This window comes from Gymnoscopelus braueri (genome assembly GCF_963280865.1).
Source record: "Gymnoscopelus braueri genome assembly, chromosome: 20".
Classification (NCBI taxonomy): domain Eukaryota; kingdom Metazoa; phylum Chordata; class Actinopteri; order Myctophiformes; family Myctophidae; genus Gymnoscopelus; species Gymnoscopelus braueri.
Window position 1 is genome coordinate 32,866,476 of NC_137622.1, and position 18,074 is coordinate 32,884,549.

The following is an 18,074-nucleotide window of genomic DNA, read 5'->3' on the forward strand; positions in this document are numbered from 1 at the left end:
TTTGAATTATCTCAGAAAAGCTCTTCTAGCCCATTTCTAGCCCAAACAGTTCTGTACCAGCATATGCCACATCTTTGCCAGTCCCGTGATATACAGGCTGCTCAGGGCCAGGGGTGAGGGCAACTGATGAAGTTGGCATTACCCCAAAGGACATTCCTTTCTCTTCCCTGACATGACAGATAAGTACTGGGAGATGTTAAAACTCTCCAGGCCTGCGTGATGAGCTACTGGGGAATCAACAGCGATAGGCTGTCAGTAGCGTTCTTTCGGGCTGGGCCAAGATAAGAGCGAGCGAGAGAGAGAGAGGGAGACAGGCCATTGAAAAAGTCAACATAATAGATGGCACCTTAGGAAGGTGCTGAAGCTGGAGCAGGGAATTAGGTAGTAGCTGAGCAGCTATTCATCATGAGTCTGGAGACTAGCCAGTTTGTGACACTGTGGACTACCCTCTCTCCCACAGCCCTCTCTCCTGCACTCTCTTTTCCTGTGTGAGGAGGCAGCAGACGAGCAGGCAGTAGTAGTGGCAATAACCAGGCATTCCAGAAATTCCCCCTTTATTAAAGTTTAATTAGGGAATTACCAGATGGGGAAAGAAATGCTGGGATTTTGGTGAAGGGAAGGAAAAGCCAGGGCTCCAAGGTTATCACAAGTGGTGATAAGGTGAACTTTTTTTTCTTTTTACTCGCTTAACATAAACATGGGAATCCCACATGGGAAAAGATCAAATGGGATGGTACACAGAGTGGATTCAATTTCCCTGCAATAAGATAGCAGAGATATCTTTGTTTGTGGAGATGAAATATGCATTAGTCGGTGTTAACCCTACCATGGTAACAATCATAAAGGTCTCATCCAGCCGTAATGGCTGCTGCCACATTCAATCTATCCAGCTTTCAGTATAGATAGCTACAGTTTAGACGCAGGAGCTAGTTGCTATATGACACCGCGTCTATCATAGGCTGATGCTTTCCCTGCTGTCTTATCAGTGGCACCTAGCTTATTTTTAGTAGCTTTCATTACACTTCTCTATCCCTTAGCCAGATGGATGGATTGAGTTTTGCCGGGAGATGTTCTCTCCTCAAACCTCCGGTTTTGAGTAGACACTGACAGCCTGCCATAGCAGGAGACATCTAAATTGTCTCATTATGGACCTGGGTTATGACAGTCTGAGCCACCCATAGAGGAGCAGCACATCAGCTGTGTTCAGTACAGGCGCTGCAATTACTGTACCATCTTCGCTTACACACTGTGTGTGTGTGTGTGTGTGTGTGTGTGTGTGTGTGTGTGTGTGTGTGTGTGTGTGTGTGTGTGTGTGTGTGTGTGTGTGTGTGTGTGTGTGTGTGTGTGTGTGTGTGTGTGTGTGTGTGAGAGACATAGGGAGAGAGAGAGAGACAGACAGACAGAGACACAGAGAGAGAACATGTGCCATGTGCACACATCTGAGTGCATTTGTGAGCATGCGTGTGCATGTGTGTGCATGCGTGTGCATGCGTGTGCAGCGGCTGTTAAAACAGCCTGTCAATCAAACATCAACCGTGGTTGGGGGGGTTGCTGACCATGGTTATTGGTATCCTTCTAGTGCGACAAGGACTAAAGCCTTCTTTCTCTGTGAGCAGTTAATTGCTGAAGGTGTTTCAGGGGCCAAACCCGAAATGCCCCTACCCCACAAAACAGAGCCCCTGTCGGGGGCAAAGCTGCTCAAACACGGATGTTTTTTTGTTTATGTTAAACCCCTGAGATTACAAAGAAATGAGCTGAATGCGTTCAGAATATGTAAACTTCCCTCATTCATTCTGTATCTAGTACAATAACAAAGGGATAATATGCAGATTAGCGCGCCTCCTGGGTAAAGAAGGGCTTTAGATGCAGAAATATGCAACAGAGACTTTCCCTGTTGCACATGAATTAGCCCACTGTTCGTCCACAAATGTAGCATGAAATAAGCGTGTGGAAGAAGATTAGTGTGGAAATGGAACTTGAGATGTCTGGCATTTCGGGGGAAATACTCCGAAAACATTCGACAGGCTGTCTAGGTTAAATGAAACAGTCAATTCTCCATTGTTTAAACGAGAAAATTCAAAAATATTTTCTTCCATTTCAATTGCAAGATGTTCTTTGAAAATGCTCAATTTGTTTGTATTGAACTTTATTGATTGTGCTAGGAACATATACCGTACAGAGGTTTTGTTTTCCCTCCATTGGCTTGAACATATTGAATTCTGCGCAGGAGGAAAGCAGTCCTTACAGTCCTGTAGTGGATACTATACAGTACAAACTGCTAACAATACAGGCAACAGCCTCCAAATCTCTCTACTTATTTTTGTGGAAGAGATCTTAGGGGACTAGGAAAGCAAGCATGCCTTCAGACACTCTTCCATAAAGCTGGCCAATTAAGAGATAATCACCGGAGCCAAGAATCATCATGGCTTTGACAGCTGTTCTATTGCGGTCCTGAGCACCCGTGCTCCCTTTTCCCACCTCTGTGGTAGCGTCAGTGGGTTATCTTAACAAGGGTGCCTACCCACAAGCTCAGAAACCCATGGAAGGTCATTCTCTAGAGAATTCTAAAAATGGTGCCAGTGTTTCAAGGGGAGGGGGGGTCAGGAATGTCATGACCCAGTGTGAGTGATGTCAACCCGCTTTTTTGGCAAGAAACGCCTTCTTATTTACTAAATGTTAGTTCATTTGGCTCTGATGCAATCCTTTTTTCGGGAGTGCAAAGGGAATCTTTGTTATAGAAAATAATATTGTGTCAGAGAAGGTAGAGAAGGCAGGCAGACGTATGTCTACGCAAATTATGTAAGATCGCAATCTATTTCTTCTGGTTAATTGGGTCAGACAATTGTGAATTAATTTAAAGTAATGGCTAGAATTACTTTAGTGAGTGAAATGTATCAGCCTCTCAGTTCGCTGAATATTCTACCATAAGTTAGTTAATCTTTTTGACATGCCCCAAGGAAAAGCAAAGCTATGCTTTTACTGAAATTTCATAGGAGTAAGGCAATGGACTTTAAGTGTGAAAGATCACCCACGTTAAATATCCCATTACATATAAAGATATGCCACAACCCTCCCCCCACACACACCCTCCGCCAAAAAACTAAACCCTGATCTCCCGGAGGTCTTTTTGATTGCATTAAGGTTGAAAGGTTACGGAGACAAGAAGTGGATCAAACCATTTGGAACAGAGGGGCTTTAAAGGATCAAGCCACACTTATTGAGCTGACTGAGAACATCTGGGATCGCTCTTTAACACACACATGCACACGCACACACAAACACCTCACATCCTGTGAGAGTCGCACTACAATTCAGCTCGTCTCATATCTTGGTTCAAACATAGGGTGCTATAGGATGCATCTCTTCGTGTGTGTGTGTGTGTGTGTGTGTGTGTGTGTGTGTGTGTGTGTGTGTGTGTGTGTGTGTGTGTGTGTGTGTGTGTGTGTGTGTGTGTGTGTGTGTGTGTGTGTGTGAGAGAGAGAGACAGACAGAGAGAGTGTGTATCATTTGTAATCTTGACAAAGTGTGACGGAGACATGAGACACAAGGCTTTTTACTTGGCTATAGCTAGATCTGCTGTGCTTTGGTTTCACCACACTGATTTGATGAACTACGATGCTGGGTGGCCTACTCTCACACTTATCTATACATGTCTCTTATTTCCATTATCCATTATACCCCCATGAACCCTCTCTCCCTTTACACTACGCTATATTCTCCATAGACATTGACAGAGATGGTTCGCATTTAAAACATAACACTGTGGCAGGAGATTAGGTTGTGAAAAGGCAATTAGAGTGGCGCATCTTGGGGTTCTAATCATCATCTCTGTTTGTTCGCCTAGGTCCCATGGCCTCCACGGAGCACGGCAGAGCGCTGGAAGAGGCGGCTACGGTGCGGAGGCTGGTCCAGCAGAACCCCGGTAGGGGTGGTCAGTCTCACAGACCAGCTGGTTGGAAGAGGAGACGCCCACGGCCCCGTCTTTCCCACAAGGGACCCATGCCGTTCTAGAACAAGGTGAGTTTTTCTACCTCCAGCGTGGGAAGAAGCTTGTTATAAAGCACGGTAACAAACAGAACAGTTGTTGAACTGATCCGAGAAAAGAAGCTTTGATGCAGTATCAAGGAAATGGCAACAAGTCGTTCTTCACTTCAATACTTGGTATTGCTGATTTTATTGAAATATTATTCTAACAGCATGCGTTTCAAATACTAGTTAGACTGATGTCAAATGTTGAGGCTAAAACTACTTCAAAGCCCACAGAACGTCTTGTTTATTTCACTCAAGTCATATCAAACCAGAGACGGATTTAGCTACACGATACGACCAAACGTCAGTGGACACCCTTTCTAATTAGTCTGTCTAACGAATGCTCTTTGTCAGTGAATGGAAATCCTAATGCTACAGCTGCAAAGACATTCTGGACAATAGTGTGCCTCCAATTTAGTGGGAGTTTGTGGATGGCTGTTTCTTGTCTCAGAATAACATTCCCCCCGTCCCGCCCACACTTCCACATACAGAAATAGTTTAGGACGAACTTGACTGTCCTGCACAGAGAGCCCTGACCTTAACCTCATCATAAACACTTTGTGAAAATAAATTGAAAATATCAAATGGGAGCCAGACCTAAAAAAAGAGTGTCTGACCTCACTAATGCTCTTATGGCTGAATGGAAGCAAATTGCAACAACAACGTTCCAAGTAGTGAAAAGCCGTCCAAGAATAGTGGAGATTGTTAAAGTAGCAAAGGGGGGCCAACTCCATAATAATGCTTGTGATTTGCTTCCATTTAGCCACAATGCAAATTACTAGAAAGGTCACCGGTGGAGCGCAAATCTCCACCAGGAGGCATGCCCTACCACCCTCCCTCCGTCTTTCTGTCTGTCGAGAACATGTGATGACAATGTTTTGGGGTTGTGTGTGTGTGTACAGTATGAAAACGCACAACTACTCCCAAAGGTATTGTATTGTATTGTAACTCTAATTCCTTGTGTCAGTTATGTTTTACAGGGGTGGGCAGTTTACTGTAGGCTTGACTCTAAACAGACATAGAGAAGATGTTAAGATAATTCACCAAGACCAAGACAAGAACAATGAGAGTATGACTAAAGGATTCTCTGAAAAATATATGTTTTACATGCATGGATTATCAACTACGATAAAAGTTTGCCAGTGTATTGTTGCATGCCTGCAGCCGGAGGAACGAGAGCATTGTAATAGGCTAGTAGAGTAGATCCCATATTCAAGATGGAAAGCTTACATGTGATTGGCTATTTTCGGACCATGGCCTAGCGGGACACGTGTCCCATAGCCTGGAGGGAAAACTGCACTGCAGTAATTAATTCACAAAAGTGACCGATTTGAAAAATATGAGAGAATGAGGTCCTTGGCCTGCTGTCAGTGTGCACAATAAATATGATGCAGATCGGCCTAGTAGTTTGCGAGATTAGCTGCACGCACACACACACACACACACACACACACAATATCACCACAATATATGCCTGGTGGAGATAATAATATCGCCACAATATATGCCTGGTGGAGATATAATATTGAGGTCAGACACTGATGATGGGCGATTAGGTCTGACTCACATTTGACATTCCAATTCATTTCAAAGGTGTTTGATAGGGTTAAGGTGCAGGACAGCCAAGTTCTTCCTTACTTATTTCAACAAACTATTTCCGTATGGGGGAGTGTCAGGGGGCAAGGGGAGATTGTCGTTCGGAAACAGGAAACGTCCTTCTGCAAACGGTTTCCCAAAATTAACCCTATAGTGTCACTATTGTCATAATAGGCAAACATTCGCCGAAAATGGGCAAATATTTGCAGAAAATAGGAGATTTACAAGCTCACAACATGTTGCGTTGCAATGCGTTGTGAGCTTGTAGAGCGGATATTTTCGGCGAAGAGATTTGATTTATTTGGTGGGGAAAAGGAGGGGACCAATTATCGGCCCCTGGGGGACCCCAGTCAACAAATTATATAGGGTTTAAGTGGTTAGTTAGAAACAGGGGTGTCCACTGACTTTTGGTCATGTAGCGGATATTTCAACCATTTCAAATTAAACAGGCCACCAAGGGATCCCCGTGGGTAGGAATGTGTTTGAGTAAAGCACATTCTGCAAATCAACTCGTCAATATCATGGCTTCCTTAACAGTATGTCCTATTACATACCATGGCAGACTTTTTTGCAAAGATCTGCACAGAATCTACGCAGATCTGCCGTAGCCTACTTGAACATGGCCAGAAGCCGTGGTGGAAGAGCCTTTAAATACGTCTCAAAAGACTGTTTTCAGCGAGTCCTCGACACTGGCGGTTCACCCGGGCAAAGCAAAGCGAAAATTCTGCCATCCTATGGCAAATTTTGCAAACAACACGCGAGCCGGTGAGTTTGTTTCATTTATCTCTGTAACTACTGTATGCGCGACATACAAATCAGAGAGTCCAAATGTACAAACTGCGCAGAAATAAAAGCATGCACGAACTCAAACAGGAGGATGCAAGTGCACAGCACACAAGCTCACAGGAGAAATGCATGACACACAAACACAACAATTAAAAATAAAAAAACAAAATATTTGTGGAGTGTGAGTGGGTGGGTGGTTGAATCCACAGTGACAGTTAGAAGGAATTCCTAAATCCGCCACTGTCTCCAACACATAGTCATGTATGCACGACAAAACACGACAATTGAGGGCTGAAGCTCACTCACAGTGGTGCCCACTGTCTCCCACAATTTCCACATTCGTCCTGCATTATAACTGTTTTTTTTTTACTCCCATATGCTAGACAATCTATTCAAAGTTTAATTTAAACCCAGAATGTGTGTGAGTCTAGGCCAGTTAATGCCCTGGATTTGTGATTTTTTTATACAGTATACAGTATCAATAGGTCAAGCAAATATATAATGTAATAAATACTCAAGCTCAACTTGTTAGTATATAGAAACTGCATTTCCCAATATCTATATCATTTCGTAAATCATGAGAGCGCTATGATGAGGCAATTAGTGTCATGTTTCATATCGCTAAGAAAACTCGAATCCAAGAGGCCTCAACTCCTCTCTTGGCAGAGTCACTCAGGAAGGTTTGGACCACAAGTGGAAAGTTCAAACCGTTAGAGGAAGACTGGAAAATCTGTTAATGACCATCATAGACGCCGTTTCAACTCAACCTCCCCACACAAGGATGTTATTGTTGGCCCAGAAAAAACTATCACGTCTTAACAGATTATTGGACTTTTGCCTGCCGTCTTGCATATCTTCATATTACTCCAGTAGCTGTTTTTCATGCAGTGTAATTTAATATATTTCCTTTTAAAGGGAGACGGTTGTACTTGGAAACCTTAGCGTCAAGTCAACTGAACAGGAATAAGCCTTTTCTTTCAATCTGATGAAGTCAATTAAAACCCTCTACCAAAGATAATACTTTGCAGGGTTGAGTTTCTCAGCTCTGCCACCAAAGTGTTTCTTTCCCATGAAAGGATATTTGACTTAAAGTCCAGAAAAGCAAAGCACGTCTTTGTGTGCATTTAGGGATGAATTCTTTTTTCATTTTTTTTTTACACTATTTGCAACACAAACATGTAATGTCATTAACTACATTACCCCTGGTGTGCCTACTGTATTTTGGGCATGTTGCTATAGGGGAACATTTTCAAGAATAGTGTAAGTCTACAGTATATGCCCATCATAAACCAGTGTTGCGCAGTGAAAATAGCAGATCTACAAGCTCACAACATCGCCATGCAATGCATTGTGAGTTTGTAGATTGGCTATTTTCATTGTATGACGGTGACAGGCTTAAAGGGATAGTTCACCCAAAAAAAATACTTTTCTTCTATCGATTAGTCACCCCATGGAGACTTGAATTCACGGATATTTTTTGTTTTTGTCGTATTCCTAAGCCAATAATTTGATGACGAGCGGACCGGTAGGCAGCGGTTCCGGTAGGAGACACAAAGGAGACTCTTTGTGTCTCCTTTGCCGGTCATCAAATTATTGGCTTAGGAATGCGACAAAAACAAAAAAATATCCATGAATTCAAGTCTCCATGGGGTGACTAATCGATAGAAAAAGTCATTTTGGGCGTGAACTATCCCTTTAAGTGGTAAACACCAAGCAGGTTTCACTATGGGGGAAAAAAGCGTAACACAGTGAATGAAACAATGACATTCTATCCAGATATGAACTCAAAAGAGGCTGTGACTATGTACATGTTAGATATCATGCTTGTGACCACAGCACTGCTCTGTCCATGAACCGAGAAGCACAGGACCCATTCATGTCTTTCCCAGATCGCGTGAGAGACGGAGGAACTCGATGGGGCACAATATCCCTGCAGGAGGTGCCAACCATACAATGCCAGCCTGCCAAGGGCAGCCATAAATTAACCCCGTAGTGGGAGAGCGCTGTGTGAGCAGACACAATCATGTCATTCCCTTAAAGACTAATTTATACTCTGTGGTACGACGGCGTCACTTGGCCAAAGGAACTGATTTTCAAAATATAAAAACGTGTTGCGACGCCGTCGTGCAATGGAGTATAAATTAAGGCATGGTTAATCATTTCTAACAGGAAGGCAAATGAAAGTCATAGAAGTGTCATTCTCTAAAGAAGTCAAGATCATTTTTACAATCTATAGTGAATTACGGATTGGAGAATTGTTGTTGGGTATTTTCTTACATTTCGGAAGGGTCAGAATTCTTTGAAGTCACTCCTACTTCCCATACGAAACTTCAGAGGTAGTGGAACAAAGATGGAAACAAAGACTCGCTCAAGCTCATTCCATACAAGGAGGGCCACATAACATTATACTTGATTTGCCATTAAAGGCGTTGTAATTAGTTTTAAATGTAAAAGCTCTATATTTGATAGTTAACATTGCTATAGAGTGTGTGTTCAGTAACAGGTGTCTCCCCATCTCTCCAGTTCTTCAGTAAACAGAAAATCTGTTCAGGAGAGAGAACCCCATAAAGATCATTTATCAGCTTAAATGTTATAGTGTTCCAGTTCTAAATGTGTCTGCTAATATTTTAGTTTCATCACTTCCAATTTCACTTCTATATCCCTTATGCTGTACAAGTTCTCTCTCCTGGTTGGATACAATTGGTGTGTATTTTCTGTTTACTAAAGAGCTGGAGAGACGAAGAGACCCCTGTTACTGAACAGTGAACACAAGAGTTATTCAACACCTATTTTAACAGAAAAATATCACACCACCTTTCATTATGTGCTGCTGGACTTTATTTGGAATTACAGTAGAACTCACACACCGTGAGCGGGTTCAACCACCGAATAACAGAGTTCTTTGCTCTGCCAGTGAAATGTGTGCATTCTCTTCATGTATTCAGTACTTGCTTTCAGAGGCAGAATGTTGACACACAATTGAGGGATGCTTCAGGAAGTTGTGAAACTCTATAAAAGAGAACGGCTCAGTGACTCACAATGCCGTCCTCTCACCAACACCACGCCAGTCACAACAAACTGAAGATTTCCGTTTTTGTTTGCTTCCCATTCCAGCCCCTCTCATGCCTTACTAAAAGTTCACAGTTCACTGCATTCAAGGATCCCTTTTCCCAATCCCACAGTCATGCCAATTTTCTCAACCTGACCAGCATGCCAATCAAGCCTCTCGTTTGCACTGCTCGACATAGAATGGTCGTCCGCAAAGAAGAAATGGGCACTATCTGAGATCAAATGTGCTTCTTCCAAAACTCTCATCGCATCTCTCTGGTGCTCAGCCTAGTAGTGAATAATACAAAATGTGCGAATGAGAAGTCCGGCTGGGCTTATGATCTGACAAATATCTGTGGTCCAGCTGACAAGGCTACTTGTTCATGTCTCCTGCTTTCCTCATGTTCTATCGATGATGTGATGAAAACCCCTTGGACACAGATGGAGTAGCACATTGTTCCACTCACAGGAATAACCTAAGATCAAAGCTAACATCGGGTTGAGAAAGACTGAGAATTCTGCGAGACAGACTGTATGTGGACATGTCATTATTAGCCTAGCCTTAATTATGGCCCTGCGTAAATAGAGATTAGGAACAGTGATAGACTTGACAGTGTCCATCCACCAGCCACTATGCGTTCCTGCGTCTACTCCCATCACCCCATTTCAGTGTCATAGGCAGCTCATCTGTTATTCCCTGACACCTAAGGCAAATGGGGAATGAGTTTGACTTTTCTTCATTACACATTCCAGATGTGAGGGAGTCCTAAAAGAGAAGATGGTAACCTAGGTCATTCTCTTCAGCCCCTATGTGGATTTACCGCTAAATGAGCTATTACAAGTCTTGGATCTAAACCATGCCGCAGACAATCCAAAAGACAGCAGGGTATTACAGGTTTAAAGCCACAAGCAATTTCTGAAAAGTCCTTGAGACCCCCATGTGTGAGAAAGCTTGGGGGAAATATTTTTTTTCACAATAGTTTTCCATCAAAGGTCTGGCGCACACCTTCCATTCAAAGAAGAGTCATAACATCTAAAATCTAGAATAAGGACACCGGGTGCTGGATAAAATAATTCCAATAATAATAAGTCCATGCAATGATGAAAGAATATCTGCATACTGGAATTCAAGTTGTTTAGTAGCAATATTTAGAACAAACTGGTCTTCTTCAGTCAAATACCCACACATATAGTGGAACTTCCTTTCAACTCTACCATGTACTCTAAGACCTTACACCAAGCCTGTATGTTTACGTCATCCTGTACAGAAGATAAACAATATACAAACAAAAACTGCCAGATAGATTAGATATGCATCAGTTCTTTGGCATTACATGACCACGCAAATATGTCTAAAGGGAAGAGTGGTCTCTTATCAATGAATGAACTCTGTTGTCATGCAACAAAGCTTGCTGTGCCAAGTGCACTAGCCATCTGAAATCTCCGTAAATTACCAGGACAGGGGAAGATAAAAGGATAGGAAAGATAAAAGATTGTTCCGTTAACGAGAACTGATCCAGGGCCCTGGGCGTAGTATAACATAGGATTTCTGTTACATGGCAAGATATGCAGTTGTTTTCCTAACTCCTGCCAGTGCATTTCTATCAAAGCCCAGAGAACTTGCGGGTTACATGCTGGTATTACTGTTTATTCACTGCTTTCCAGTCTAGCATTGTTCCAAGTACGAGATAACACTCTGAAAAGCTCCAGTTGAAATCCCCCGAGGGAAACCTCAGTGGAGAGGAAATTGAATTGTCTGCATATGACTCATAACATGTTTGGGAGAAAATGGAGGCCTGATGGCACTTTTCTGTGTTTTCTTTGTTTTGCAGGCACTGCTCTGAGCGCCCTCCCCCAGGTTCTGATTTCTATGCTCTTCCTTTGCCTTGGGGGACCTTGCAACGAAGGGCCTTCGCTTGCCCAGCAGTCTGAAGAGTGATGTCCATAGCACCTGCTGGTTCTTCAAGCAACTCTGTCCACAAAAAAAATCAGGACAAGCCGCTCACCCTCAGCTCTAAGAAGAATTGGGGGCAGGGAAGGGGGGTGGGGGGTACTGAGTCCGAGCTACCAGATTCTATTTCTCCGTCTCTCTCTCTCTCTCTCTCTCTCTCTCTCTCACTCCCTTGCTCTCTATCTATCGCTGTCTTCTCCCAAGTGTTTTTTTCCCCTCTATCGTTTGCTTTCTAGAGCCCTGTCATGGCCATCTCCCTGAGTGTCTCATACACTTTGCATGACATGTGGTGGAGAGGGAGCCCGGTCCAAACAAGCCGTCTTAGTCTTAAAGCGTCTGTCACTTCTCTGTGGTGTGGTTATTCCTATCTCTCAGATCTAAGGTGATCACAGCCGCTAACTCCATTGCTGTGTAGCTGCTTCTGGCTTTACTTAGTGGGAGAGGGTGCTGGTTGTGAGGAAGGGCAGTTGACAGTCTCAAAAGGTTGAATGCATCAACTAATATTCACATCACTCGTGATACTTGTACCATGTCCAAGGTTTCCCTTTCCAAAAGAACATAATGCTAAATCATTGCATCTTTTTACAACATGACCACCATACAGCTTAATAACCATAACCATTATTATTGGTGCTTTATACTTCCTTACTGCAGTACATTTCACTTGTGAAGAAAAAAAATACTGAAAAAGAGGCCAAACAACACTATTGTCTAAAACAATCTGCTTTAAACCACAGATTAAATCCTTGATTTAGAGCAATCTTTAATCCAAAGCTTTTTGGTATTACTGAACTCCTTAACACCTTGGGGTTTAACAATCGGCTAAAGGTCACACAGCAACAATGTCCCACCTGGGATGAGTCCTTTGACCCCAGATCCCAAATCCCGATCCCAATCCCGATCCAATCCTGTCCCCAATCCCTGGCCTCCCTCGCCACACTGCTGCCCTGCGCAGCTGCTCTACACGACTGTTAACAGGCAGGAGTGGCCTGCTCTAAGGACAGGCCGCCTTGCCTTTTAATGAAGTGCCAAATAATAACCTACTCCACAATGCTGCCAGGAACGAAAGAACGCAAGGGAGGGAGAAATGAGAAACACATTACCTCTTGTTTGAAGTCTCGATACACTGACACATTATGCATTATACATTTCTATAAGAGAAATAAATAAAAAAAATAGTCCCACAAAAGACAGTGGTAGCAAGGAGGACAGTTAAATTAGACCAAAAACAATTTTAAAGCAGACATCTGTCGGCTCAGTAAATATGCCACCATTTTCAGCCTACCACTAGTGCTCTAGTTGTCTTACTGTTTAGCATAAGGCTGGTTTGACCCTTTGACTGAGATCTTTGATTGACGGAATGCTATGCCTTTCCATCATACTGGAATATATTAATGTTTATGTTTTGTCTATTCTAAGTTTTACTAGTTTATTCCTTTTTTTTCTCAGGGTGCTGTGATAGAAGCCTGTACCAGAGCAGTCTATTTTGTGCATTTATTTACCAATAAATACACACATACAGGACATTTATAGCTTATATGAGCATATTTTCATATAATGTATCTTTATTCTCCCTCTATGTATACACCATTATAGCCATGTATTCAGATTCAGTCATCATCTATCTATCCCTCTGTTGGGTACAGTTGCCTTTTTAGCATGCCCTTCCACAGCACAGGTGGTCGTGGCTTTGATCATTACGCTCATTAAATCCCATGGTTAATCTTTCTCAGATGGATCTCCCCAAGGCTGGCTAGGGCCACTTACAGTCTGAGCTCATTGTCAAATTGGCTTAGATTGAAACCACACCCTTCCTCCTTCCCAAATCCCAAACCCCTGTTGATTTCTATGATCAATACAACCATTTAACTGGTTCCGATGGTCACCTGTAGCACAGCCACCATTTTGTATTAGACGTGTGCAGACCCATGTCCAAAACTTGTCTTTGAAAATCCAAATCTGTTTCAACTACAGCGGATTCTGCCACGAACCGGTTAGCAAACACCACTACTCAAATGAGTTTGGACCAGATGAAGAAACTGGTGGGTTAACCTAGATTTCAAACATCTTCCCCTCTGTTGCCATATCACATGCAAATATTATAATAAAAAAGCAGACTTCTCTGGCCCAGCATGAGAAGCATTTATTAAGAGAGCATCTAAAATCACAGTGGTAATCCACCCAGCCAGGCTCACCTTGATTAAAAATGTATTAAATCCTAGGGCACTGTGAAGAAGTAATAATTTCAGTTCCACCATTATTATTTGATACCCTCTCAGACAGAGATGTAGATTTCATTAATGCTCCTTGGGAATGAGACAGCTTCGCTTTGGGTGTCTCATGTATTATTGGGGAACACAGTAGAAGGATATGAACAAGGGGATGGAAGTTCTAAGCACAGGAGTGTGGATGCTGGAGTTTTATGACAAGGGGTTCAAATCAATATCTCTCCCCATCTCGGAAGTTATTTGGGAGTCAAGCGACGTCTGTATCCGCACTGTTCTTCATGAATGTATCCTTACCATCTGCACCAGCCATGCTGCCCTTTCAGAGACCAGAGCAAAACCAATGTTTATGTAAAGCACATTTGGAATCTCCATCTCCCACTCCGCGTCCTCATAACTGCTACATCCTGGTGACAGTTATCTGTTGGATCCAACAAACAAAGCCAAATATCCCACGATCCAAAGCCTCCAGTATCAATTATCCCCATCATTAAACGTGGCTTTGCTCCAAGACTTCTCTGTATGGGTTTGCAAGGCTGCACTTTTGCAATTCCATTATGCTGCTGGAGAAATAAACCCTGAAAACAAGATTCTCTTGGTATGAAATGGTTTTCCAGTGTATTGTGACAATTGATTTCTTTTTTTCTTTTTTGTCTGATTCTTGTCTAGCTGGTTGTCCAAAGCTTACTTTATTGAACACAGTTGTGGAAAAGCTGTATCTTTTGTGGATGTAACGAAATAGATAAGTAGTCTGCAGCACAATAATGTCGTGGACATGTGAAAGCTTTCAAGCATTCTTGTCTTATAGATGCTAGCCCATAGGCCCTCCCCTGCACATCAGGTTAATGGGCCTTGTGGTGTGGCAGGACAAGCGCGTCCAGGCTCAAACTGAAATGGTAAACCAATACATTATGCTCGGGGAGCAAAACCATTTTCCTTAATGGTCTTTTCCAGCAAGGCTTACACAAGAGAAACGATTCCTCCCCTCTCATTGTTTCCTCTCCTCTGTGACCATCACAAGGCCTGAGTAATGTTCCTATGCACTTGTTAGCATGTTTTTTCTGGTAGGCTGTGTTTGTTCTGAGAATTTACCCTTTTTATGTTTAGCCCTTTTTGTTTTGTCCAAATGCATTTGTCTGTGAGTGTGTAAGGAAATGAGATGAGCAGGGGGGGGGGGTTGATGTGTGTAACTGGTAGAGATGAGAATAAGCTGGCTGCTGGTTAGTTTGCAATAGGAGGTTATTAAATATTAGTGTAGCAGTTGGTTGCCACTACCCACTAGCTATAGCCTGTCAGTACCCTCACAAAGAATCATTCAAAACCCACAAGGTTCTACATTTTTTATACTGCTGTCATACATATTCTCTCAGTTCTCTACCAGATAACAGTTCCTTGAAAAATGAAAATGAACCAAACATTTCGCCCCCATCCAGGAAATGGAGTTAGCATGCAACACATTCCATGGTATACCTTTGTGCATCTCTAACCTATCATTACTGTATATCACATTGGCCTTCAGAGTGGGCGTGTGCAGGATCGAGTGGCTGATATTCAATCCAGCAGCATTCACACATTTCTACTGGCCTGGCAAATCCAAAGGATAACTAGATTTGATCTCCCACGGGAAATGTGTACATGAACTGTCATTATCTTGCAGCCTCAAAATGAGACTTCCTATACCCAGAATAGAACGAGGCCCCTCCTCCATCGATTGTGACACATTCTCCGATCTACATAACCACTGTGTCCAACACCAGTTACCGTTCAGAACAGTCTGAGAACAGATGGAGTCTGTAGGCTTCCGCCTGATTTGTACCCCGTCGTGCGACGGTGTCTCGTGTCGAAAATAGCCGATCTACAAGCTCACAACGCGTCGCGGATGTGACGTGTTGTGAGCTTGTAGATCGTCCATTTCCCCGACGCGACTCCGTCGTGCAGCGGGAGTATAAAGCATTGCACGCCATTGCAACAGTGTTACTAGGTCAGATACCGTTTAAAAAGACAATGTATTATTCCTGATCTTCTTTAATTCTGTTTAAGGTGTGTGCTCATATTACTCACCAGGCCAAATGTACAGTCCCTGTCTCTGTTTTGATGTTGATCTGGGCAAAAATAAATGAAATAAATAAATAAATGAATAAAACAAGTGTATCAGAAATGGTTGAAATACTGTGTACATATTTGAACTTTTGGTTTCTAATTTATAAAAGATAAGCTTTAGCTCTTGGAGTACTTATTTTTATTTTTTTCCTTTCATGCGTAGCTTTGTGTTTTTATTTTCTATTTCTGTAAAGTGTGTAAATATATCTTTATGATAATAAGTAATATTAAAAATCTTATTTTAAGAAACCACTGTGTCGTGCCCTTTTTTAAATGAGGAGTTGAAATGGAAATAAGCATCACAGTCATAACTGGTATTACGAGAATAGAAATGGAAATTTGACCTTCAATGATATTTGGAAGTGGCATTTGTTCTGCACTTTCCTCATTGGGGAGGCGTCCCCACCAAGCATGATACTGTATCTATGATAATATGACTATTAAATAATGTATCATTTAAAAAATTGTTCAAACTCAAGTAGGGTCCACACCACAACTATACATGATGCTCACATAGTTATAGTTATATGTATTGTGCTTGGTATGGACAGCCCTGGCCTGTTGCTTTCTGAACTGTTCAATTCAAACTAATCAGAGCAAAATTTGTCACCGATTCCGTGTTCTTAGTGGCACACACACCCCTAAAAAAACCTCTCTCTCATCAATGAGAGAGTGGGAATGTTACAGTTTTACTGTTGCTTTATGTATATATTATGTCTGGATAAACTCTAGTCCCACATACAGTGTACACATACACTCCATGTATCTAAGTGATAAATTGAAATTTAATGCAATCATAACGCTTGGGGGCGTGGTAAGTGCCAGCCCCCAAGCGTTATGATTGCATCCCCCCCTTCAAATCTCCTTGAATCTTACAGTCTGAGGTTGGCAGGTATGATGTTACATCATCAATTAGAGCTTACATTTTTTTCTAAAGAATCTGAACGTTCATTAGCTTTAGTGTCATTGAGGCTGTTCTGAAACTATACTATAAAGGAGACCTAGATATTCCCATGGGAGGTCTGTCATAGCCAATAACATTCTAATTACAGCTCGTCTAAAACTTCTGCCGCTGCGGTACAGTATGTAGCCTACATATCTGTTGGTATTTAAATCAGTCCTTGGCCCATCAAGTAACACCTCAATAGTGTCAGACCTTATAGTGCATACTAAGCATGCTGCACATTAAAACATCACAACTGCTGAGCGTGCATAGATATCATGAATAAGTCTAGCTATAATAAGATTCAGAATTCATGCAGGTTACTGCTATAGGCTACCGAGTCTCCCCCAAGCCAGCCGCTGGATAAGCATATAGTACATAAATGAATTCTTGATAAGGTATTGGAATTGATTAAATAATAATAATATTTCTCTTTACCAGACATACAGATTTTTTTAACCATCACCGACGATGGATTCAATTGATTTCTGCATACAATCACCATCTTTCCCTTTTCTTATTTCATGATTAAATACACTTGCATTTGTCTAAATCACTCCGTTTGATATTAGAGCTGTTGCACAATAGATATTTCATTAAAATACCATGTTGTGAAACTGAAAATTTAGCAGTTTTGAAAAGCTTTCATGACAGACTTCTAATGTTTCTGTCATAAAATTAAAACTTTCTTTTTTGGTCATAAGAAAAATACTGTGAGGCAAAGACTTCTCATGAGAGCGGCTGACTGGTTTCTCCTCAACCCCCAGTGGGACCACTCAGGGAAGTGTCTGGTTAGCACACAGGGCTGACACGGCTTGATGGACAGGAGGTGCGCCCCTGCGCCAGAGTACCCCCAAAAGACGCCCAAGGTTAGATCATCAAGCCTGGGTCAGCTGTATAATTGGGCTAGGGGTCACAGGTATGATACGGAGCGTGACAATGAGGCTATAGAGTTACAGTGTGGAGCAGAGACCAGTGAGGGACGCCAGCAGGGCACTGCGGTGAGGCCAGACGGCCCTTTAAAGAGTTCAAGGTCCATCAGTGAGAGAGGGCTAGAGCCCTGTTCACTGTCACTGCTAAAAAAGTGTGTCACTGCCTTCAAGACAGTGGTGGGCCGATGGGAGAATGGGGGGGGGCGGGAAAAAGAAGATGAGTGCATCAAGTGTGTTGTTGGAGGGAGAAAAAAAAAAGGTATAGAAGATGATGAGCCAGGCACTGTGGGGTAATGAGTGTCAGACACACTCACTAACTCTCTGGCGGCTCTTTTAATTATTGACAATATCCCCACGGCTAGAAGGAGCGAAAAGGCAGTGGGATTTACAGAGGGGAAGCACGTGGGGTTCTGTGCATTATGGCACTCCGCACCACAGAAACAGACTGGGGGAGGAACATCTGG

At 42.5% G+C, this 18,074-nt stretch overlaps 1 protein-coding gene across 1 annotated transcript in view; it reads left to right on the top strand.

Annotated features, from left to right (window-relative positions):
* apln (apelin) overlaps nt 1-15,984 on the top strand; it is a 27,449-nt gene extending 11,465 nt beyond the window's left edge. Inside the window, exons 2-3 of the mRNA XM_080417071.1 lie at nt 3,845-4,017; nt 11,292-15,984. Of these exons, the coding sequence (XP_080273197.1) occupies nt 3,845-4,011 (167 nt within the window). The 3' untranslated portion in view covers nt 4,012-4,017; nt 11,292-15,984. The remainder of the gene's footprint in view (nt 1-3,844; nt 4,018-11,291) is intronic.
* The last annotated feature ends 2,090 nt before the right edge of the window (nt 15,985-18,074 follow it).